Source organism: Mytilus galloprovincialis, chromosome 2, assembly GCF_965363235.1.
Source record: "Mytilus galloprovincialis chromosome 2, xbMytGall1.hap1.1, whole genome shotgun sequence".
Taxonomy (NCBI): Eukaryota; Metazoa; Mollusca; class Bivalvia; order Mytilida; family Mytilidae; genus Mytilus; species Mytilus galloprovincialis.
Genome location: NC_134839.1, coordinates 36,556,453 through 36,583,142, shown reverse-complemented (window position 1 = coordinate 36,583,142; position 26,690 = coordinate 36,556,453). Strand labels below are relative to the sequence as shown.

At 32.1% G+C, this 26,690-nt stretch overlaps 1 protein-coding gene across 1 annotated transcript; it reads right to left on the bottom strand.

Moving 5' to 3' along the window:
* Window positions 1-26,486, bottom strand: LOC143063507 (tyramine beta-hydroxylase-like). Its single transcript, XM_076235708.1, has 9 exons — window positions 26,330-26,486; window positions 13,542-13,740; window positions 11,973-12,105; window positions 11,288-11,392; window positions 10,939-11,118; window positions 5,753-5,925; window positions 4,550-4,793; window positions 1,811-1,907; window positions 1-604 (listed from the first exon to the last, which is right to left on the bottom strand). The coding sequence occupies exons 1-9, from the start codon at window positions 26,332-26,334 to the stop codon at window positions 16-18; spliced, it is 1,725 nt and encodes a 574-aa protein (XP_076091823.1). The 5' UTR covers window positions 26,335-26,486; the 3' UTR covers window positions 1-15.
* Window positions 26,487-26,690: the final 204 nt, after the last annotated feature.

Below are 26,690 nucleotides of genomic sequence, written 5' to 3'. Positions count from 1 at the left end.
AAGGGTGAAGAATATTTATTTTTTCATAATATACACAATCAGAGTTAACAGTAGTGAACTGATTCCACACAAGCGGTCAGATCCATTGGTATTGTCATTTTGAAGATTTTGAAGGTATGCATCGGCAGCCATTTCGGCTTTACATGAATCAGCAGCTACAATGAATGCCTGCATTTCCTTATTGTCCCACTGAAGAGACATTTGTCTGATCAATTCGTATACGTCACCTTTCATGCATGGATGTTCTGCAAACAGGACCTCAAGTGTCGCTTTGCATTCAGATAGACAATTCCCGAACGGTTTACAATTTGCCATTACTTCATCCTTTACGCGCTTTGTTTCATTTACATTGACAAACATAAAATCAGACCATTTGCAATCTTCATGTTCTCGTGTAATCCACAAATTGCACATTGAGATATCTTTCCATGCTGTACACGTAGAGAACGGCATGTTTGCAGCAGGGTAAAAAGACATGAATCCGAAACACATCTCATCACTTGTAGCATCACCATAAAACGTTGTTTTTGGCCTCGAAAGGGATTTGAACTTGCATGTTGTTACAATTTCGTCTCCTGGTAGCACTTGAACTGCAGTTGAGTACCTAAAATTACATATCAAACAGTTATCAAAGGTACCAGGATTATAATTTAGTACGCCAGACCCGCGTTTCGTCTACATAAGACTCATCAGTGACGCTCATATCAAAATAGCTATAAAGCCAAACAAGTACAAAGTTGAAGAGCATTGAGGACCTAAAATTCCAAAAAAAAATGTGCCAAAACGGCTAAGGTAATCTGGGAAGAGAAAATCCTTAGTTTTCGAAAAACTCAAAGTTTTGCAAACAAGAAATTTATGAAAATGACCACATAATTGATATGCATGTCAACACCGAAGTGCTGACTACTGGGCTGGTGAAACGTCCACCAGCAATGGCATCGACAAAATCAGTTGTCATACATTTTGTTACAGGTATCACATTGCCAAATTAACAAAATTTGAATAAGCACTTCAAGGTTTTCATAGATATATGTTTTAATCATGTTAATGTTCAAATACCTACCAAGAATGTGTAATGATTGCATAATAGTGTCAATTCTATGAATATGGCGTACTAAATGATCAGATTGTTATCTTTGGTGATTTTTTTTTCATGATTACTACAAACGTAATAAGGGAGATGTGAGAAATACGTCCATGAGACAACAACACATCTACACAAATAACCAAAAGTCAAATAGAGAGTATATTGCAGCCATTAGACAGGTATTAACATAATAAGTAAAGCTGAAATCGAGTCCATTCGAGTTTCATCATTTGTCGAACATACAATATCAAAAATGTACATGTACTATGTGGTAGCAAGTATGATGCCCTATACTTTTCTATTGTTGTACAAACTTTTACATTTTTTGTCAAATACTAAAACAACGTTCATTCAGAAAATATGTATATGGCGGACGTTTGTTTTAAGATGAAATTGACCACTTTTAATTGTTCCTTGATGAAGATGAATTTCATATCAATTGTTACGTACTTAGTTTACAAATTACTGCTTGGTCCATGCATATTTGATGCAAAACCTGTTCTATACTTTCTTTGTAAATAGATGGGTCAAGTTTGCCCATTTAACATGTTTTGGTAAAATTTTACCTCGGGGAAATCTTTAATGAACATTTAAATTTGTGAATACTGAACTATACAGGTATATCATTTACTTCTATTTTCAAATTTTGGTTTCGTTAAAAAATGTTCACAACGCTGTTTTTAAGATGTAATTAGATCAATGATAATTAATTTGTGCACTCACTTGTTCTCTACAGGACTGTCATAGTTATAGATTGCATCATTTGTAAGTTCTGTATAAAACACACCGTCTCTGTATACTTGAATATTCATTTCATGTCCTGAAATATTTAGACAACAAACTCATATTTTTTCATTTAATCTAGCTTGTTTCAGAACTCACCTAAAATATAAGACTAACCTATTCAATTCTACAGTTTACTCAGGCAATTACGTTATAACTGTTGATGAATAGTACTAACACACTACATTCAATCATTGCTTCTCCATTATACTTATTGTATATTCATTTACAGAATGTAAAAAAAATGAAAACAACACGTTTAATAATTTCAATGCGAATGTCCAGAAGTCAACTCTCTGTATTTTACCTATTACTACAAATGGAAACCAGATACGTACACTTAATACAACATACACTTTAAACTATCGTTTGTAAAAGGTTGTTAGCTATACTTAAAGGAATCAACACATTCTTGGTCTGTTACAGCCCGTAACAGAGTAGTGATCGAATTCGCGTTTCTTTACCGTCAGAATAAGTTACGTTATCGACAAACTTATTTCAGAAGTGACATAATTTAATTTTCTTCATCGACAAAATATTTCATGTCCAACGTGTAAGTTTTCATCGTTTAAGTCGAAGTTTTTTTAACACAGTAAAGCATTTTTTTTATAATCAACCTCTGTCATTGGCATTTTCATTTTAACGGTAAAGGATCAAATACGCGATCTCCGAAATTTCTATCATTTGTTACGAGGAAATCATCATTCAATCGAACATATGTCTTTGTTCATGACAAATATTATGAAATACAAAGGAGTTGAAATGATCAAATCAGTGGCAGATCCAGAGGGGGCGTACGCCCCCCTTTTGCTTGGACTTTTTTTTTGTAAAAGTTTAATGATTAATCAGACTAGACGACGTGAACTTTGCCATTTCCCGTGTATTTATTTTATGTGCCAATTCTTTACTTATAAAGATATTTTTCGCTGGTGTATACTAACTGAAAGTCATGTGATTCATTATGGTGGAGTTGACCAGTGCGTCGAAAAAACGTCACTCAGTCATTTTGAAATTTAAATTACTGTCACAAAATTGCTTAGGCTGAGCATGACAATCTTAACACCTTCAAGGCGACGCAGGATTGAGCAAGAACATATTGACTTCTATTTCATTAGTCCACAAAACAGTAATACTAGTTATATAAGTACACTCTCATGAAAAAAATCCTTGAAGCAATATTATTTACCTACGAAAACATGTTCAACTCGTAACGCCCCATGATCGGCATCCTATTTTAAAATAATCCCTAGTCAGTATAATCTCTAGATAGATTTAAATTCTAAGGTACGAACTATTTGATTTGAGGAGGCAGTCTGAGATATATGAGAGATAAAAAATTGACTCTAATTTTTGCATTAAACAAAAATTCTGGCCGTATCTGGATTGAAAACAATAATCTTGTCCATTCTTTTGCTATTAGAAACGAATATCCAACAGAATTATTAAGCATTAAATGAACATGATAGATAAACACGGGCGTATTGTTTTGGCCGGGGTTTGCATGTCTGACCGGAATGTCTGTTTCGCCGAACTAATATTGAATACTTTTTTCAAGACCAGACTACAACCTTAACAGACTTAATGTCTACATTTTTCGACCGTCATTTATATATTCGTTGTCCGATGATTTCAGACTCATTCGTAGCTTTTGGTTGATTTGCAATCCCTCTCATCCCTTAATTTTGTTGGGTGAAACATATCAGCCAAACATTTGGATAAATATTGCTTGTTTGTCTTTTTTAGCTCGTGTCCGTAGTATTGTAAATTTTATCGAATAGCCCGACGAATATCTTGTTTACAACAAGAAATTTGTGAGGCCCTTTCCAAAATCCTGGATCCGACCTTGGCAAGCGCAATTTTCCGGACGATTTTCATTTGTACACTGCTAAAAACTGTCAGGTCCTGGCCATGGTATATTTGGGAGAAATTTTTTTTTACTGATTTTTACTAAACAAAAATATTCTCTGTGTGAAGAAATAGTTTTGCTCGTTATTTGTCATATTAAAACAAATTCTCAACAAAATTTTCCCGTTTAAACTGTACTGGCATGTGAAACGGACGAAGACATATTCTAACAGAAGTACAAAGACCAGTCCTCCCTTTTATGTATACATATGAGAAAACATTTCAAAGTCATTGATTGAATTCAAATCCATCACACATGCATACGGTACACATTGTAGTCCGAAAAATAAAAAGACTTCATTCCTATCAAACACCTTTTTAATTGTTTACCAGTATATTTCTTTTAGTTTTAGGTCAAATTGTAAAGGAAATAATACTATCAAGACGTCCTTCCATAAATCTTTTTTTTCTGTTCTGACTTTGAAGAAATGACTACTTTTCGCCCAATCGAAATGGTGCATGGACATATTTTGTTTCATATTATTAGAATTATTTTCAATATTATCGGTATTAAACTTGATTACCGACACATGAAAGTTTGTCAGCATTGTCAATCTTTTTATCGTTAAAGTACCAATAGTTCGGTCACTACTCAATTAAGTTTGTCGATAACGTAGCTAATTTTGACGGTAAAGAAACATCAATTCGATCACTTCTCTGTTACGGGCTGTATATCTACATTCATCCTTATGTTATGGATTTACAAATTCAGATAGTATACGTCGTGACATCAATTTTTAATACAGGGTTTCTAAAGTAAGAAATAATTATTACCTAAATAATGCATATGGTTTGTAGCCCAGAATATGTTGATTGGTGCCTGTATTAATGTTCTTGTACATTCCGAATGGCATTTCCCAACTACTGTATAACTCTGCTGTCCAGGCGGAATTTCAATATGTGACTGACCAGTCTGCATAATGGCAGCATCATTTGCTCGAAGTTTTGGAGTGTAAAAAAGAGTAACTCCCGAGGAATCTTTCCAATCCGCTACTCGCTGTGGATTATTCCAGTGAAACTATAAAATGATAAAATTATCATTTAAAACCAATAAATCTTTTTGATCAAAAATGTGTTGGTTTTTTTCTCTCTCTTCAACAACAGTCATAATTTTTAACAAAAAACATCATAAATTCTGAAATTTAATTGTTTTCATGTATCCACTTCAGTTGACTGCATAAATAAAACTCAAACCTTTTCTCAGTTAATACGATCACAATATTGTAATTGAATATATTTCTTCAAATGCTTGGGGGTTTTTTTTTGTCATGAAGAAGCATTTGTTCCAGTTTTATAACATTTTATGGAGTTTTCCCAAAGTAAATGACCTCAACTCTTTTTAAGCTGAATAATTTAAAAACAAATGACAACCTACGTACGATCACTGTACTGACAAAATATAACTTCAGAATTCGGTGTGACATCAAGATGTTATGATTGTTATAATAAAGTTTAACGTGTCTTTCAACAAATAGTTAAAGATAGTGTTACACGAAATTACTCAAAAATACATTTGACTAAAATCGACATCTTTGTAGTAAAACTTCGTTAGAGCGAGGGTGTTAATAGTATCCTCACATTATGATAGGTGTGAAGTCAAATATCGTTTTAGATATGATATATATCAAATTTCAAAATAAGATGAATTGTGTGTTTTTTTGTCTTTATATTTAAAACGTTTGAAGGCCTTATGCAAACATGTATTTTATAGCTGACTATGCGGTGTGGGCTTAATCATATCTGAAGTTCGTACGGTGGTCTATAGTTGTAAATTTCTGTTTCATTTCGTCTCTTGTGGAGAGTTGTCTCATTTGGCAATCATTCTACATCTTCTCTTATATATGAAAGTTTCAGAATATAGTTATTATACCTCTGTATAAAACTTGGTGATCTACACAATCAGAGGAACTACGAGTGAGTGTATACATTTTATCTTTTTATGAAATCCTATTCTAAATATTTTTTCTACATTCGAACCTCAAATGCGGCCTGTTTGAATCCACTTTTGCCAAAACGGAATCCCATTGGTCCATCTATGCAATATCCTGGAAATCCAACCGCCCATAGTCCGATCAGTTTATTACAGCTACCACCTGCTCCCATGCCACACTTGGTGACTGTGTTGAGCTGTTCGTCTGGCACTGGGTCCTCTATATAAGTATAAACATAAACTTATTTAATTTCTTCTCCGATTCAAAGGAAAGTTGTCACGCCTGGTAAACCATCTAATCTCAACCAAATGTTGAGACGGAAAAAAGTATTCTGGCACTTCCTGTTGAGCTTTTCTGGTTCAAAATATTCAAAATAAACACAGGGTAGGTCGACTTTTCGTCAATTTACTGAAAATCAATGCGTTTTTGGTAAAATCGGAGAATGTCATGCCATAGATATTGGAATTACAGTTTATCTCGTGTATAACACAAATGAATATGATTTAAAATGACATCGTAATGACTTTTCTCCAGCATGTAAATGTGGCCAGCGCAGTCAGCTATTGACAAAATGACAGTGATATCATTGATAAACTAGCATATATATCAGTAAATTAGTATTTTTCTAAAACATTATAAACATAAAATTACAGTTTGTTCTTTTTCTTTACTAATATAATTTCATTAAGCTAAATAGGTTATAAAGTATGTCATGTTGAGATTTTCTGGTATCGGTTGAGATATTCTGGAACAATGTTGAGATCTTCTGGTGAATGAAATTTTCAACTATAAAAAAGAAAATGTGGTATGACTGCCAATGGGACAACTGTCCACAAGAGACCAACATGACACAGACATTAACAACTATAGGTCACCGTACGGCCTTCAACAATGAACAAAGCCCATACCGCATAGTCAGCTATAAAAGGCCCCGATATGACAATGTAAACAATTTAAACGAGAAAACTTAAGGTTTTATTTATATAAAAAAAAAATCAACGAAAAAAAAAAATCAACGAAAAACAAATATGATTCAATATGTAACACATAAACAAACGACAGCCACTGAATTACAGGCTCCTGACTTTGGACAGGCACATACATAAATAATGTGGAGTGGTTAAACATGTTAGCGGGATCCCAACCCTCCCCCTTACCTGGGACAGTGGTATATATAACAGTACAACATAAGAACGAACTATAAAAATCAGTTGAAAAAGGTTTAACTCATCAGATGGACAAAAATACAATTGGACGTGGCCGGGTTCTTGGACATCCCGACAACAAAAAGACACTAGGAACAGATCTGAGAGTACTCGCAGTTATCTGACAGCTAGTTCAAAGACACTAACAACTAATAAAAAAATCATGCATCTAAGACTTAACTATCAATCCGTACACATCCAACATCCAATGAATTTAGTGTAAAGACGTCATAAACAGTCAGAGAAAAACATGACCTTGTGTAGCTTAGTATCAATTACATATACAACTGTCAAAATTCATAAACTTGCCGTATATTGTTTGACATTTCAACAGTCATTTTAATCTTGTCTGTAGTTATCACAGCAGCTTCTAAAGAGGCCTTTGGTTGTAATAGAGTCTAAATAGTAAATAGCTGTGTTTTTTTTTTAAGTACTAGTATTAAAGTTCTAACGCTGGAGATTAAGTCTAGCGTTTGAGATGCAGTTTTGCACAGAAGCTTTAACGTCAATAACGTTGTAATTGACATCTCCAGGGCTAGAATTTATTGATTTATTTATGTGTAACATATTTGTTTTTCGTTCATTTTTTTTTTTTTTTTATATTAATAAGGCCGTTAGTTTTCTCGTTACAATTGTTTTACATTGTCATTTCGAGGCCTTTTATAGCTGTCTATGCAGTATGGGCTTTGCTTATATTTGAAGGCCTGCGACCTCTAGGTGTTACTTTATGTGTCATTTTGGTCTCTTGTGGAGAGTTGTATCATTGGCAATCGTACCACAGAAAGAACATTGATAATAAAACGGATACATACAAATTGAAAACAAATCGCGTAAGAAAAAGCAATTATTGGTATGTTATTTTTCTTTAGTATCCTGAATATTTTTGGCTCAACTTCTTAATCATGATCAGGCAAAATTATTGGCTTTTTATTCTGACATTTTTTTTTCTTATTCCTCTTCCACCCCATTTTTCGGCATATTACACGTCCGTTTTATTTGGTAATTACATCGCGGACTCCTAACGGATGCAAATTTTGTAAATGAAAAACTTTTGTTTATCTTTTCGGCGTTCGTTCGAGCTATCTGGTAAGGTGTGACCACAGTTTTTAGCAGATATCGCATGCTTAGCATAGACACACACAATTTTTTTTTTTAGAATTTAAGTTGACCAGGCCAGAGTTTAAACTAACTATCTCCCACAATTTAGCTACGTCGAATCCAGTTTTAAAATATTTAAAAAGAAAACTGAATTAATATTCCGAAATGGATAATCATTAAATTCATTCATTTCATCAAAAGTTATTTTCATTTAAAATAGATAATTGCAAAGGAGATGTACATACAATGGAGATTACCTCTAACTGTCACAATCTGAAGGAGAACTGTTCTAGCGGACAAATGTGGAACTATCTCCTGACACTTTTAAGACAGTTCTAGCCAGAACAGTTCTAACCAAGAACTGATTTGGTCATTGGTAAGTTCTACTAAGAACTGATTTACACAGTTCAACCTGGAACTGATCCTGACAGTTCCACGGCTAAAAAAAATCTACGACTAGAACAGAACTGCGACCTGATTTCGCCACGAACGCATCACGATTGTTTTGAACATGTTTAAAGTTTTCTACTCTCAACACGATCAACAAGACCTCATCAAGACGGTTACCGTAACACGACCATACTGCACTACGATCGTCAATAGCATTATTTTTTTAGAGATCGCAGTGCGATCACGGCCTAGTGTGACGGGTTCCGGGTTATAATATAAATGTTGCTGAATACTACCAAATATTAAGGATGTGCCCTGAATGCAGTTGTGAACAAACATCTAAGTTTTAATTATTTCAATACAACACCTGTGATTACACTAAGTTGGACGTCACTTATAATACTTACAAAACAATTTTAAAATCGAATCATATTTTTTTTGTGATAAGTATTATAATGACAAAAATGACATCTTTTACTCACATTTAAATTATCATCACTCTGAAATAATGTGTACGAAAAAATAAACCTAGAAAAGGGGTCCTGTTCGATTGTTTAGTTTTTAACTATTTTATTTCTTTATAAATGTACGCATTTTCGGCATTAAATAATGTCTGTTAGGAATCAAATTCATCCAAATCATATTAATAAATAACCATTGTAAAATAATCTTATTTATATTTGTAAGGCATGCATTTTTCTATCGGCAATGCTTAAAATTGTATCTGTATTTAGATTTTATGTTACCACAGACAGAAAACATGAATCAGGTTAACCGTAAAAAAAGGTAAACTCGAATAGTACAGCGCAACCAGAAAGTCTCAACATTGTGACAGAAATACTCAACCAATACCTTTATATCTCAACCATTTATATTTTTTTATTTTTTCTGCTCAGAGTAGGCTTGACAAACAAATATTTGTGCAATTTACAGACGTGGTTATCGTAAAGCCTAAAAAAAACACAAATAATTGACATATTTTCTTGCTAAGTCATTAATATCATAGCAGTTCTATCGGATTTAAAGAATGTAAATATTATAATCCGTAGGAGAAAAGTGATTGTGACTTCAATTTAAAATATTTTAAACAAAGAAGAGACATACTAGTTACAATTATTATTTATCTATGGCATGACATTCTCCGATTTTACAAAAAAATCATTGATTTTCAGTAAATCGACGAAAATTCGACCTACCCTGTGTTTATTTTCAATATTTTGAACCAGAAAAGCTCAACAGGAAGTGCCAGAATACTTTTTTCCGTCTCAACCATTTGGTTGAGATTAGATGGTTTACCAGGCGTGGTTGTGTTATCTCGACAGTTATTAATACTCGTATCTTAAGCTTTATTACCAATATCCAATCATGAATACTATTACTTAGAAAAAAAGCGAAATATACCACAGAGATATTCACACTCATAAATCTAAAATAACTGAAACGCCATGGCTAAAAAATAAAACAGACAAACAACAGTACACACAATACAACATAAAAAAAACTAACAACTGATCAACATGAACCTCGCCAAATAATTGGGTGATCTCAGGTGTTCCATAAGTGTAAGCCATCTTAATAATGTCAAAATAAGGAATTTATTACATTATCATACTTATACAACATTTTTTGTATCAGATGTCAGTGGTTCAGTGATAATGTATAATAACTGAGGAATTGCTCAAATCGAGAAACTAAAAACTTGACATATTTTTTTCAGACATTGCAACTTTAAAATTGGTGTTAAACATTGAGTCAGCATGTCAAGATGACAACGTTACAGTGTCATATAGGACACTACTGAAATATCAAAAGTGATAAATACGAATTATAGTCAATATATCCATATTACGTCAACTTTGCCTGATTTAGTTGGACTATGGTTCTCTTGTAATTTCTAAATTTTTTAACGGATAATCTAGAAATGATTTTATAAGTCATGTCATAGGGAAAATATTAATGGCGTTATTTGTCTTCAATGTTGTGTATGCTTCTAGTTATACATTTTTGTTGGAACAACAGATATATACGTTAGTTTTTTCGTCTGAATTGTTTTACATTTGTCATTTCGGGGCCTTTTATATCAGACTATATGGTATGGGAGTTACTCATTGTTGAAGGCCTTATGGTGACCTATAGTTGTTAATTTCTGTGTTATTTGGTCTCTGGTGAATAGTTGTCTCTTTTCAATCACATCACATCTTTTTTATATATTGTTTAAACTTCAGCAACACATTGAAGGGAAAGCACAAACTAAATTGTTTGTAAACCATTACAACTTTGCACATGTGTTCATGTATATTATACATTTAGAAACAAATATATATGTTTATTAAAAAAAAGACTGTATAAGACTAATAATTTTCTTGTGAAAGGCATTTGATTGGTTGTATGTAATAAGTTTTATTTGAATGGACTACTTTGCCCCTTCAAATACATCCTTGACTTTAAAATTATTCGGCATTGAGCATGTTAAATAAAAGTAAATCCAGACAAACGCTTCGGACGCATACAATTTATGTTGTTCTCATATTGTACTTACCAGTAGGATCACATCCGTAAATTAATATATGATGCATGACCATCTCATTATCTATGTAAGGTTCATATGCCATTAAATGATAATCTTGATCAGAAGGAAGATTGAATATCATACAGGAATACGTTGTTTCTTCAGCTGGCACTGCCGTCTCAGGAAAGCGAATGGTTATATTTATTGTCTCTGAAAACAAATTAGTACGACGTAAAAGACTGTGTAAAAGAATTTAGACAAAAAGTGTGAATAAAAATAATATATGAAAGTTGCTTTAATCTCATTAAATTATTTCATACAAAGAAATAAATTTTAATTAAATCTTCTTATATTTGCTTTTTCATTAATTTAGTTTTACCTGGTTCTTTCATAACATCGCAATTTTTCAGCCCATCTTCCACTTGACAATCTACCCATCCCTTGTCAGCATCGCATACAGACCCATCTGATAATGTACACACTCCTGCAAATTGTCATATGTATTTATAAGATCTTGTGTAATGTTTGGGTGTATGATATGTGCTCAATGATGTCGATAACAATTTAAAAGCATAAAACACAAACAACATAAAGACACACAAAAAAACACGGCAATATCAAAGAAGCCAGCTGGACACTTAATACAGAAAATTATTAAACATCACACAAACTATGCTATCTAAAACTCGCTGTTTAATAAGGTTTCTTTATGGATTATTCCCGCAGCCGGGTTACTAATTCAATAATACAAAAGTGTTACGGACGAACAATGGACATACACACGGGATGCAAATATCTGATTTCTTACATGAACCAGAGACTATGTGACTGTGTTTCAGTTAATACTCTTTTCACAAATTCTCTGAAATCGTTTTTACTTTGAGAACAAGAAAAGAAGCAGACTTTCATAAAGAAAAATCTAGCGAACAATTTATTTTCGCAATTTATAAAAAAAAAAAAAAAAAAAATGGAAATGAAGCTTGATAAATACAAATTCCCATTAAAACCGAAAATGTCACAAAACCTTTTGATGGAAATATGTCTCACTCCACTTTTAATCTCACCTGGGTGTGTAATATCTGTTAAACGTGATGGAAAGTCCCCTTGCTTCCAGACACAGTCAGGATCTCCAAGTTCTTCGCCATTTGTTCGTCCGTCTCCGTCAGAATCTTTTCTACACAATTCAGGTGTCCATGACTAAATGTATGAACATACTGTAAGTTATATGCTAAAAGAATTAACCTGCTTTTATCATGAACAAACAGAAGAAGATAAAATAAGAAACAATCAAAAGTAAATTACAAAGTAATACAAAAAACATTGATAATTTATTGTTTGCTTTATTTTCAATGACTATTATCCTTACCTATTATGACTAGAATAAAAATAAAAAATGATGCTGTATGGTTGTCAATAAGACAACAATATATACAGATCAAAGTACTTAGATATGGTTAAGCTAGGTAGACCAACTTCGGGTTCAACAGCATATTTCTGCAGCAAGTAGAAAAAAATTGGTAGGACAAAAATCAATAATCCACAATATGACCACTAAATATTTCTTTATCATGCGGAGATTATGGAACTCTTACTACACACGGCCCGATGAAAAATGGCCCTGTTATCCCGCGTACCCCCACAATGGAACGGATGCATCTCTGTAGCATTCATTTTTCTAAAAAAATATACCTACTTTCTCAACCTCAACCGGAAGGGGGAAAATATAAATATATGTCTGCTGTCATGCATAATTTAGTATGACCATTGATAAGTTAAAAAAAAAGAGAACCAGTTATTATATATTCAACGTAAGATATTTTGGCTAAACAATATACTACAACTACTCCATCAAATGTGTATTACATGTTTGTCAAAAAAGTAGAATAGTGGTTCAAATGTGAATACATAAATATTTAATCCTTGACATTTTTTCTCAATTTTCTATTTCACTGAAGCTTTACTTTACTGGTACATGTGTGCTACTTGAAGTCTTTTATCAATGTTTTTTCCATATGTATACTAATAAAATTGAAAATGGAAATGGGGAATGTGTCAAAGAGACAACATCCCGACAAAGAGGAGACAACAGCCGAAGGCCACCAATGGGTCTTCAATGCAGCGAGAAATTATTGCACCTGCCTGACTATAAATTATGAGGAACTTTCATACGATTCTGACACGCTTTATCTTTGGTACATCTAGTGCAAACTAAGAAATTAAATGCTTCGCGCCGGGAGATTGCATCAAAGTCTGGACGTTCGAGAACCCTTGCAACAACTCTTTCATCGGAGGTATATAGCAAGTCAAAATGTCTATCCGTTTCCAAAATACCTCTATTACAAAGACGGTAAAAATTGTCTGTCCTGTTCTTTATCCCTGTCAGGCTTTACAAACCGTACCTAATGATTTAATATATTAAGATCAACACAACACTACAAACAAACAACAATTTAATCAATTTGTCATGTCAGTTTCCTAACAAAGGTCGGTGGTTTTCTGTGGGCACTCCGGCTTCCCCCACCAATAATAACTGGTCGCCACGAAATAGCCTAAATGCGGTGCTCAAAAGTGGTGTTAAAACACCAAAAATCAAAATCAAATCAATTTTTCATATTCGTGTTGTATAAACATACCGTTCCTGCTGCTTTAAAATCCAAACCAAATTGGTTTCTACTTCCACCTCCAAGTGGATTGTTGTGTCCTACACCATGCCACACGTAGTTCGCTTTACATGGATGTGGTACTCCGTTCCCATTCGGAATGATATCTTTGAAATTCGGATAGGCAGTTGCAATGCCGACACAGACAAGGGTTTTGAGTAAAGTTCCAATCCTGTCAAACAAACAAATAGATAAAAACAGAAATAAGAATGATATTTCATGTATAAGACTGCATCTTATAAAAATAATCGCAAAATAAAAAATAAATATGCATGTGTTATTGAAAGCAGCACCCACTGACTGTCTCTACATTTTTCGTCATTATTGTAGTCCTAATGATTGTGTTATGCTCCCTATTCTAAAACGGTTTTATGCAAATAAAATATTTTCATTTAGTTGCATACGTACAGTATAAGAAGTAAATGGTAATAGATACAAACAATTTTAAACATTTAGGAGAACTTCAAATAATGCATACGCTATAGTACAACAAAGTACCAACAATTTATCACAAATATAACATTTGAGTATGTATATTTATACGTTTTCATTGAAAAACTATATTTTTGTTCTGTTCTTCACATCAGATGATTGATTGGTTGATGCAAACTAAATCTTCCTGTTGCAAAATATGTCATGCATATTCCCATGACGTCCGAAGAATAAAAGCAATAACCCATGAAAGTATACGATAAGTTTCCCTTTGCTGTACCCCAATGGTGTATGGGGAACAGAAATATGGTAATTCTTGGTCCAGAACATACATGAAATATTTCTCACTGGACGTTTAGTGACCAACAATCAATCAATGTGTTTGCTGCACATTCAGTCACAAATATTCGGGTGAAATATAATAAAAGAAACAGTTAGATTGCACTTAGGGGCAAAAATTAAGGTCAACACATTTGAAAAAAAAATTATTCTAACAAACAACCAGATGTGTTTTGTATCATAATTTGTATCTGGTAAGTTACTTGCTAGTTTCAGAAACTGCTTGTAAAATTAAACTCTGCAATTTTATGTATTTGCGTATAAATTAATATTTTATACAACTTCAATACAAACTAACAGACTTCAAACAACAACAAAATCACAGAAAAAAATAGATCTTTGTTTTCTGCAAATATATACCCCATTCTTGATTAGTGAAAAATATGAATCACTTTGTACGTCAAGAATATCAAAACTATCAAGAGTTGACCTATTTTTCATAGAAACTATCCACACTGATCTGTGTCCACACTTGCATTCATCATTTTTTTTTTTTTTTTTTTTTGCGGTGGGGAAAAGGGGGGGGGGTCACAGATGAAAACTCAATTCTTAGTAAATGTTAATTTGAGTTACGGACACTATAAAGATTTAATGTTTTATAATATTCTCAAAATGGACAATTGCCCAGTAACACATTGAATTCATGTATTTACTATTCATGTTTTCACTGTTCAATAACAGAACGCTGCTGGATTGTAAAAAAAATATATGCTATTAAAGGTAATTCCTATGTTAACAAACATTTTGACATGGATAGTGATCAAAAACTGTTGAAGATAGGATCTAAAAAATGTCAATGAAGTTATAATGGAAACAGAGCACTAATCCTCTTCTTTGTGTAATTTAGCTGTAGGGCCAACATGGCAAACACCAAATGTAAATGTTACCTATTTTACATTCATAATCACCCATATCATGTTCAAGGGTGTCATTTGGTTTATCTTAGATGTAGTTCGTTGATATACATTTGTATAGAGTTACACATTATAGAAAGAGTCCTTTGTAAGTAAGTAGGTAAGATACTCAAATTATTATTATATGCTAATAAAATAATTGTCTCATTCTTACTTTTCTTCTCTCTTATTTTTTTTTTTTTTTTTTTTTTTTTTTTTTTTTTTTTTTTTTTTTGGCAATTGACGGAGACAACTTTTCAACTACAGTACTAATTACTAATATTCCTCAAATATGAAGATGTTTCAAAGAAATGTCTTAAAAAGCATCTTTATTTGATTTATATATCATAAAAAGTATATATTTTGTTCAACGTTTAATCCCCATATCTTGAGTAAATATAGTTAGTGGATCTACTACGGTAAAACAAACAACTTAAGATTTCATCAATTTTACATTTTTCAAAGGGTTAAATTTTAAATGGTTTGAGAGTTTATTTAAGTCGTTTAATTTGGCAATCTAATAGTATAATAGTATAAGAATGTACCCAGTTTTTTACCTCAGTACACAATAAAGTATGTTAAAGTGGATCGTCGACAACTTGTTTATTTTCATTTTATAAAATAGTTTCTGTTTATTGAAGGTGTAAATTCGTGGTTTTATTGACTTGAAAAAAAAGTTTATTCACCAAGTCCGCCGGCACTGCTTTGTACGTGTAAAAACTGAATAAAGAATACAGTTTCAATGTTTTGGCTTTGATCCCACGGTGATTTTTTACCGAAATTTGCATACCACCTATAATTCTTTCCGACAGAAACTCATATGTCCAATTAAAAATATACCTCCAATTGCTACTAAGAGATGAATGGGGTCGAAGTTTTAGACATTTATCCAAAATCTGGGTTTCTTTTTAATTTATACCCTGAAATACCTAACATTTCTGTAAATCATATGATTAACACAAGCGGAGTTTTTTGTAAAATCATTGTAATATATTTTTTAACTTTTTTAAAGTACGACTTTGTTATAAATTATGTTACTAGTTTTTTTAGAAGTAATTCATTTTTATCAAATCGTCATTTATTCATAAATTTGTTTGCTGTTTATCTATCGTATTTTGAAAATAAATCATCGGTGATTTATTTATATTATGTATGCATTTTAAAAACTATACAAAGAACAATTATAGAGGAATACACATGCAGCGAAATTAGACATTTGTGTGTACGATAAATACATATAACTGGTGTAAAATAAGCGGAACTTTTTATTACGGGCAAAGCTAAGAAAATACCTGCCACTATGGTTAAAGTTGTACTACCACAATAACGTAAACTAGCCTTTAGTGGGAAAAAACACCCATAATCCCTTTAGGGATATCAAAAAAACTTTAAATTTATTATTTTCCGCTTCGCTCAAAGCACATATCTTACTAGACTGACTATCGATCCGGGAATAATGACTGTTGTCTTTTGAACTAGTTCAAAATCGCAAAGTATATAGTTAGTTCTTGACAACACGAATAGTTCATTTGCACATCACATCAACGTATGCTCGTGTGCGTGTAATATTTACCACTGGACAACAATAATCATACAACCAATCAATTCCATCTTATACTAGTAGATGAGAAGTTGGAACTGCTGTTATTAAAAAAAAAATTGTCCAGTACATGTGTTGCGTTTTCATTTATTTACATAAAAATGTCAAATACCATACTCCATGTCTTATTACAAAATATCTCATCCGGAACGCATTTCATAACCAGCACTCCGCATGAAGTTCAATAAAGGAGTTTTAAAGTACAAAATCAAAGTCAAAATTAAAGACGTTTTAAAATATGACACCAAAATCAAACCTTTATATTTAAATATAAATCGGTGAAATAATATCAGGTTATAAAAATCGAGAACTTGTATTCAGAAGTGCATTGCATTGGTTTAAGTGCAGATATATATTTCTGAACAAGGCGGAAAAATTTTATCGTATGATAATTCTATTAACAATGATTAATATAACAATAGAATTGTAACAGGTTTTATGAACCCGAGTGTATTTAAATACGGTGGACTCGATTTGAAATTATCGATAAGGGCGTTGACCATTCGCATGTGGTCCGTGTAACACTTATCAATTCAAAGTTTTAAAAAGTTTTGAAATTTTGGATTTTTGGAATTTTGACCAAAGTTTTAAAATATCAAAATTTCAAATTGTGTAAAAGTTTTGAAATTTTGAAATTCTAACCAAATTATTAAAATATTAAAATTCTAAATATTGTTTTTAATTTGATAGTTTAGGATTTTGATCAAACTTCTAAAATATTAAACCTTAAGTGCAATTTTGATTATTTCACTTTTTGAAAGTTTAATTTTTTAAATATTTGATTAAAATAACAAAAATAGAAAAGGGGCAAAAAGAGGGGTACCTGTAAAAAGCGAAACGAAATAAAAGCGGAACGAAACGAAACAATATGAATTTAAAACATACTGATACTTAAAAGTTAATGTATGAAATAAAACCACAGACAGACAGTTGTAAGCGGTGAAAAAATGGATGACAAAATAAATATTTCTCCAAAGAAGAGAATTCATTTCAAAACAAGACGTACGGATCTGATATTGGCCATTTTACTTGCTAGTTTTTCTAGCAACCATATTTAAGAAGAAACAGGAGTAACAGTAAAATCCGATAAAACTCGCAGTAGGTCAAATAGTATGTTTATGTTGATAAAATTGAGAATGGAAATGGGGAATGTACCAAAGAGACAACAACCCGACCTAGAAAAAAACAACAGCAGAAGGTCACCAACAGGTCTTCAATGTAGCGAGAAATTCCCGCACCCGGAGGCGTCCTTCAGCTGAGCATGTATATATATTTTCTACTGAACTCTAAGCAATAGAAAGGATCAATACACGATGTATTATCTCTTTTGATTTCAATTTTTTCTGTTTTGCTCTACGACTTCTTACTTTCTGCAATCATGTTGGCTAAAGAATATATCATTTAATCTGTTCTTTGTAAGTTGTTGGCCCTTAATATTCAGCTTTGAGTTTTCCCTAAGAAGGTCAATTCAGAAAAGCGCTTTGGTCGTAACTTTTAACGTTATGTTTTTATTTTTATCGGTTGTATGACGATCATAATTATATTGCCTTGTATCAATGATTTTAGTTAATATTTTTTTTTTTTGGTACGGTAGGAATACTGAATGCATGGTGTCCCAATTAAGGTTGTGCTAGTCTACAATGTTGGAGGTTACGCTGAAATTAAGAGTACTAAGACCAAATATTAGTAGACTGGAGCCGAGATACTGTTACAAGGTATCTACATAAACTCATCATAGATGGATACCGGGATATAAATTTTGCCGGTTTTTGCGCGTTTTGTCTACGAAAGACTTATCAGTGACGCTCGATTCAAATCAAGTTAAAAAGGCAAATAAAGTCAAATAAAATTAAATGGCCAAATAAATTAAACGTTTATATCAAACTTATAGCTCTGGTTTTGTAAAAGTTAAAACCATTCATATCATATATAAACGTATACCATAAACATTATTTTCAACATTCATATGTATGTAATAGTTGCCGCTGTACTACATTAAGCGCCCATCTATCTATTTGTAGGTGTCGGCATTTTGAAAATTGAAAATTCTTTTCAAATTAAAGTTTATATCAGCGATATGCTTAATAAAATTGTTATCGCTTCGACAAAACAACAACACCCTACTTTTAAAGTTAAATGGTTGCTCCCTTCTAGACAACGTTTGGACTGGTTATCATATACGTACGTGTAGCTCCATTATGGGTCCTAGACCAACCACTGTTTTTAAATAGTAAATAAAAGGAAAGGGATTTTTATATTTGTATTAAGTGATATTATTGTTCCGTATTTGCATTTTGTTATTTGAACATTTTTAAGTTATCGTACGACAATCGACTTTTAGCAAACTTAAAGAACACAGGTACATCCAGTAAGAATGGGGCGTGTAAAGAGAAGCCACAGTGTCAGCTGCATGATGGATTTTTCCATATTTGGCCATACACCATTGCTCTCGAAAAACCAGTACAATGTAAAACGCTAAGTTTTAAGTAAAGAATTCAACTACATAACGCTGAAAACTGAAATTTGAAAGTCAAGAAAAATAAGAACCGAAAAAATTGAAGAGGTGTTTGGCCAAAGTGAAGTTAAAACTTATCAAAATCCATCTATAAGGGCTACTTTGTCCGACGGAGTTGAATCCTAAGTTTCTTCGTAATTTGTACGTAAACAACCTATTTTAAATTATCGATTTTTTTGTTGCCAGTGACGCATATGTCATGAATGTTCCGAAACAAATTAGCAATAAATACAACATGAAGAGAGTGTGCATAATGAAGACATAACCTTTCAATCAGTTTCATGAATTGAGGTCTTGAGCTGGCGTATGGCAGTAACTGTTAGCTTTATATATAGTAGTCCTTTGTTAATTTATTATCATTGTCATTTTGATTAGTTTCGTTTGTTTCCTATTCTGACAAAGGACTTGTATTTCCTTTTTAAGTGCGTTTTACTGTTCGTATTGCTGTGTGTTTTTCATTCTTTATTGGCTAAAGGTATAGAGGAGGGCTGCGATCTCACGAAACATGTTTAACCCCGTCGCATTTGTGCGCCTGTCCCAATTCATGAGCCTCTGTCCATTTAAGTCTTGTATGATTTTAATTTTAGTTCATTGTTATATTTCGAAGTTTAGTATGACGTCTATAATCACTGAACCAGTACACTTTTTTGTCTAGGGGCCAGCTGAAGCGCGCCTAGTACAACGTTCATTGCGACGCTATACATTAAGTATTCCTTCCGTGTTATTTCTTGGAACTGAAATATATCATAAAAGGCAATTTATTATCGTCATGCAATCGATAAAAAAGAAAACAAAACGTTTAAAGTTGCATGCGACTGATGCGCTTTTTTTGGATCTACCTTCATCAGGAACGTCAAAAGGCGAATAATACTATTTGGTTTACTGCGAGTTGGTCAGTTTTCACTGTTACTTCTAAATGTTGGGCACTGGGAACACTAAATAGCTCTAAATTATTCATCTTAAACGCTAACCTTATATGAGAGATTTAAATCCACATATTTAATTCCGGTTTAAATAGGTTTAACAAAAATTTTTTGATAGATGCACAACCTTAAAATTTCAGGATACTGTTATCCCATGTGATGTCTAATATGTTTTATATAATAAAAAAAAAGGCTTCTTCTTTCCATGATTTATTTTGTAATTAAAATGATTTGATATATTTCGTGCTATTTGTTTTTAAAAGAATGATTGTTATCAGAGCCGTGTTTACATCAGTGTTTACAGGTACCCTCTTTTCGCCCATTTACTATTTTTAATATTTTAATTAAAAATTAAAAAAATCAAACTTTCAAAAAGTGAAATAATCAAAATTGCACGTTAGGTTTAGTATTTTAAAAGTTTGATCAAATTCCTAAACTATCAAATTTATAAACGATATTTAGAATTTTAATATTTTAATAATTTGGTTAAAATTTCAAAATTTCAAAACGTTTACACAATTTGAAATTTTGTTATTTTAAAAATTTGATCAAAATTCCAAAAATCTAAAGTTTCAAAACTTTTTAAAACTTTGAATTGATAAGTGTTACACGGACCGCATGTACACACGTAGTTTTTGTTAGTTATATACACATATATATTCGAAAACAGTATTAAATACTTTTTGTAACATTTTTTGTTTGTTTTTTGTAGATTGTTGAGGCAACCTTTTTTAGTTTATTTAAAAAGAGGACTTATTCTGTGATGTGGACTGTATTAACACAATTACAAACCTTTGTAATTTGTTATCATTTGATAAACATGTATTGCAATTATTTAATATTATACAAAAAAGAATGGTCATCGTGCCTGACATGCAAGTTCTAAAACTATAGTGTTTTAGTTATTTATCTTATGAATGAGATAAGAAACAGATTGGGCCGAGGTATATAGAAATTATATAGTCTAGTATATAAATAATTTATGTTCGTTTGAACAAAGAGAATTTAGAAAATAAAATGTTTAACAAATGTACTGTCTCGACCTATAATTACATTAGATGTATGTTTCATTATAATATTTTATCTGATTGGCTAACTGCACATCGTTTGAACAAAGAGAATTTAGAAAATAAAATGTTTAACAAATGTACCGTCTCGACCTATAATTACATTAGATGTATGTTTCATTATAATATTTTATCTGATTGGCTAACTGCACATCACTGACTCTAGCGCAGACAGTAGCAGACGATTTTGACTCTATATATAAAGTCTGCTGAAAAGAATTGAATGCTTCTTTTTGTAACTTTATAGGGTTGTAAAAGCTTTGACCGTGCGTACATTTTTAGAATGAAGCGCTTCCGCGCTTCATACAAAATGTACTTCGGTCAACGCTTTTACACCCCAATAAATTTACAAAAAGAAGCATTCAATTCTTAAGTATAAGTCCCCTTTCAGTTTCTCCTTTTCACGATGAGGACACCATGAGAAAATCGTGCAGTCTGAAGCAATTTGAATCTGAAGTCTCTTCTGCGCTTTTTGTACCTTCAATAAGTTTAATGTATTCATTCTCAGAAGAATAAAACATTTGGCGACATTGCAGCTGAAATTATGAAAATATGTCTAAATGCTTGACTCTAGCGCAGACAGTAGCAGACGTTTTTGACTCTATATATAAAGTCTGCTGAAAGGAAACACAGTACAAAGACAGATTGTGAAAGACATAGGTATTCGTGACTGGAAGGAAAAAAATCTGTCTGATAAAGAAAACAAAAAGGCTTTCATTAATTATTTTGGTAGTTTTATATATTCTTCAAAACTTTGACATAAATTAATTAGTATTTACACTATATAGCAAATATTTATTTATTGATTCACACAAAATGGTTATTCATTTAAAAACTTTTTAAATCGGACAAAATCGAACTATTCTTAATAATGTATGAGGAACTGCGTAGCTCGATTTTAACCTTTCGGAGTCTGGGGTTCTCAATGCTCTTCAAAGTCGTACATTTTTGACCATTTTAACTTTTTTCATTCGAACTGAAGTCACTGGCGTCTTTTGAAAACGAAAAGTGGGTCTGGCGCACACAGTCTAAAGCGTTATTTGAGTTTTAGTTTAAAAATAAATGAACAAAAGTTTCTTTTTCCTCGTCTCATACAGCAATTATTGTGTTGTCTTTTACGACCCCTAAAACATGTCTTATGTTTCACGGTCATTTTAAAATGCAAAATATATTTCCCTTAGTAACAAAAGAGTTAATGTTTACCTTCAAAACACTTTAAAACCATTATTTGCATGGTCCTCAAGACTTGAACTTTGATTGAACTTGTGTTATTCGATATGTTATAAGACATGTTCAACTTTTGAGAACCATGTTAGATGTTTTGATTTTAAAAGTGACCAACGTTTGTTTTTAATTTTTTTTTTTAATTACGAACACTACAAGATAATGGAAAATAATACAAATTCATAAAATTGTCAGATCATATTCAAATTAACTGTAAAAGACAGGAGATAGATAACAAATGGACGTTCAAACTCATAAGGGAGCTACCATTTGATTTTTATGGGGGGGCTAGGATGAAATTTGAAAAAAATAGGCAGGACAGGAGTTTTGAGTAAAAAAAAAAGGCAGGATGAGACACTTGCAAAAAAAAAAAGTCAGGACGACAATTTAGGTAAAAAAAAGTCAGGACCGAACAGAGTGAAAAATAAAAAGGCAGGACAGAGATTACAGCTAAAAAAAAAATGCAGGACAAAATTTTTCATCCTAGCCCCCCATAAAAATCAAATGGTAGCTCCCTAAGTCGAAAAGAAACTGATAACGCCATGGCAAAACAAAAGAACAAAAGACAAACACAAGTACACAAAACAACATAGAAAACTGAAGACTGGGCACCATGAACCCCGATAAAAACCGAGGGTTATCTCAGGTGTTCCGGAAGGATAAGCAGATCCTGTTTTACACGTCATACCAGTCATGTCATTCAGGAAAAAGGGGACGTAGCTGAAGTTACGACAATTGGAACTTATCCTTCGTCGTCTGTGAAACGGATATTCCATTACGGTCAACCAACTCGAGATGGCGTCCATAAAGACATGTCAATGTTAATACATGTATATAATATGCATATAGATATACGAAGATGTGGTATGAGTGTCAGTGAGACACCTCTCCATCTAAGTCACAATTTGTAAAAGTTAACAATTATAGGTCAAAGTACGACCTTCAACTTGGCCTTGATTCATACCGAACAGCAAGCTATAAAGGGAATAGTGTAAACCCATTCAAACAGGGAAACCTACAATATAACCTGTATAAAATAAAACAAGAAACGAGACACACGTATGACCTAAATCAACAAATGACAACCACTGAACAACAGGTTCAACACGTTCCAACAGCAAGTATTGTCGTTTCTGAATACCGTAGTGTATGATAGTCTGAATACCGTAGTGTATGATAGTCTGAATTCCGTAGTGTATGATAGTCTGAATTCCGTAGTGTATGTAATGTGAATACCGTAGTGTATGTAATGTGAATACCGTAGTGTGTGATAGTCTGAATACCGTAGTGTATGATATTCTGAATACCGTAGTGTATGATAATCTTAATTTCATAGTGTATGGTAGTCTGAATACCGTAGTGTATGATAGTCTGAATACCGTAGTGTATGATAGTCTGAATTCCGTAGTGTATGATAGTCTGAATTCCGTAGTGTATGTAATGTGAATACCGTAATGTATGTAATGTGAATACCGTAGTGTATGTAATGTGAATACCGTAGGGTGTGATAGTCTGAATACCGTAGTGTGTGATAGTCTGAATACCGTAGTGTATGATAGTCTGAATTCCGTAGTGTATGTAATGTGAATACCGTAGTGTGTGATAGTCTGAATACCGTAGTGTATGATATTCTGAATACCGTAGTGTATGATAATCTTAATTCCATAGTGTATGATATTCTGAATACTGTAGTGTATGATAGTCTGAATTCCGTAGTGTTTGATAGTCTGAATACCGTAGTATATGATATTCTGAATACTGTAGTGTATGATAGTCTGAATACCGTAGTGTATGATATTCTGAATATCGTAGTGAATGATATTCTGAATTCTGTAGTGTATGATAGTCTGAATACTGTAGTGTATGGTAGTCTGAATACCGTAGTGTATGAGAGTCTGAATATCGTAGTGTATGATAGTCTGAATACCGTAGTGTATGATAGTCTGAATTCCGTAGTGTACGATAATACCGTAGTGTATGATAGTCTGAATATCGTAGTGTATGATATTCTGAATTCCGTAGTGTATGATAGTCTGAATACCGTAGTGTGTGATATTCTGAATACCGTAGTGTATGATATTCTGAATACCGTAGTGTATGATATTCTGAATATCGTAGTGAATGATCAAACAAGATAAGCAACGTGTCTGTTTTATCTATTATTAAATAAAAATGAAACTGCAAAATGACTAAACCTGAATATATATAGAAAACACAGATTATCTATATACACTACAATAAGAACAAATAATAAAAAGGTTCTTTTGATAAAACTCTCGAAGATATAAAAAAAAACGACAGGCACGTAGTGACGGATTACCAGAAATAAGAAAAACATAAATTTGAATTAAATTATTAACTCTGTAGACATAGAATGAAATTCAAAACAGTGTGGCTGTGGCCATTGATTGACACATTAAAATCATCCATTGACTGGGACAATTTACATGAACGTTTGTCTGTAACGACCACCGTTCACGACGTACCTACGATAGACATTTAAACTGTGGGGTCACCAAAGGTTTCTTTACGCCTTTAATTATAAAATAATTCAAAAAATTAATCAGGAATAACCTTTATGTTTTGATTTATATAATTGATATAAATCAAAACATCGTGTTATTTCTGATTAGTTTTTCGAATTACTTTATTAAGGTGTTAAGAACCTTTGGTGACCCCATAGTTTAAGTGTCTTTAAAAAGTACATAGACTTAGTGAGCAGTGGTTGTTACATACAAACGTTCACCTAAATTGTCCTAGTCAATGGATGATTTTAATGTGTCAATCAATGGCCACAGCCACACTGTTTTGAATTTCATTCTATATAGCTAACCACCATTGAAGTACATATAGATTAGTGGGTTATATATCATTTAAAGTCTGTTTAATATTTAATTGAGAATTTGGCATCTTTGAATGCAAGCTAGCCCGTTTATATAAACAGATTTATTTATTCATACATGTATATTTGCTAATCCAACATGGAGAGAATAATGGATGGTGTTTTTATCATTATTCTGTAATTAATTTACAGATATGAAAACTAAATTAACCTGGTTTTAAGTAAAGAAAACGATAACAAATTAAAATTTAAATAATGAATATATTATGTAATTTTGGGAGGAGGGTCCGTGTAACACTTATCAGTTCATAATTTAAAATTTTTTTTTTTAGATTTCTAGAACTTTGAACAAAGCTTCAAAAATATCTGAATTCCAAATTTTTTAAGAAGAAAAAAAAATCAAATTTTCACCAAAATAACTAAATTCTAAAATTCTAAAAACTTCAAATTTAAAAACTGTTGAAAACTTTGAATTGATAAGAGTTACACGGACCGGGGAGAACACATATAAAATTATATAAAATTAATGACTAAATAGTGAATCAAATCTATTAATGGAAATACATGTATGTATCAAGATGTTTGGAATTTAAGAGTCCAATCTACTGAAAAATATAATTGCTTATTCCAAAGGAGGAGGGAATTAACTTACCGAAAGGTATATGAACTACGACGCATTTGAAAAAATAAGATAATTCTTGGCAACTAGGGCGATTGTACATTGCTCATCGTTCAAATTTCTTTATATTTTTAAATGTCTCGAAACTGCCTATTTGTTTTAAAGTATTTGAGTTATTATAATATCTTTGTTATAATCAATACCAATTTGTAACTTAAAATTAATAAACGTTAAAATACATAGTATATTATTCTAGTTAAGGAAATAATCTTGTACTAAATAAGACATATAGGATTATAAATGTTACCTCATTATACAAGCCTTCCAGTTTTCCTTTGACAGTCGACCAAAATTCTTAACTTATATAAACACTGACCAGTTTAAATTTAACTGGGGTTAGTACGTTGACCGTAACTGGGGTTGTTAAATGGACCGAGAAATCCAAAGCATGTGATTTTAACTGGTTTTCTATTTAAAAGATGTTTATGTTGAGTACACATGTATAAAGTTACCCTACAAGGACACTGAATTTAGTCGTAGACTATATTGATATATGTATAACCTGGAAGATTTGGACAATTGAGATTTCGAAATAAAAGCAATTTAGACAATTTGTTTTAAGTGTTATAGTTACAATTTGTTAATCCGTTTATCTCACTTTTTACCCT

Excerpts from the sequence above, each read along its gene's own strand:
- LOC143063507 (XM_076235708.1), bottom strand. Across the intron at positions 12,106-13,541 it reads ATTTTAAAGCAGCAGGAACG|TCATGGACACCTGAATTGTG; the intron begins GTATGTTTATAC and ends TCATACATTTAG. Across the intron at positions 11,119-11,287 it reads CGATGTTATGAAAGAACCAG|AGACAATAAATATAACCATT; the intron begins GTAAAACTAAAT and ends ATTTGTTTTCAG.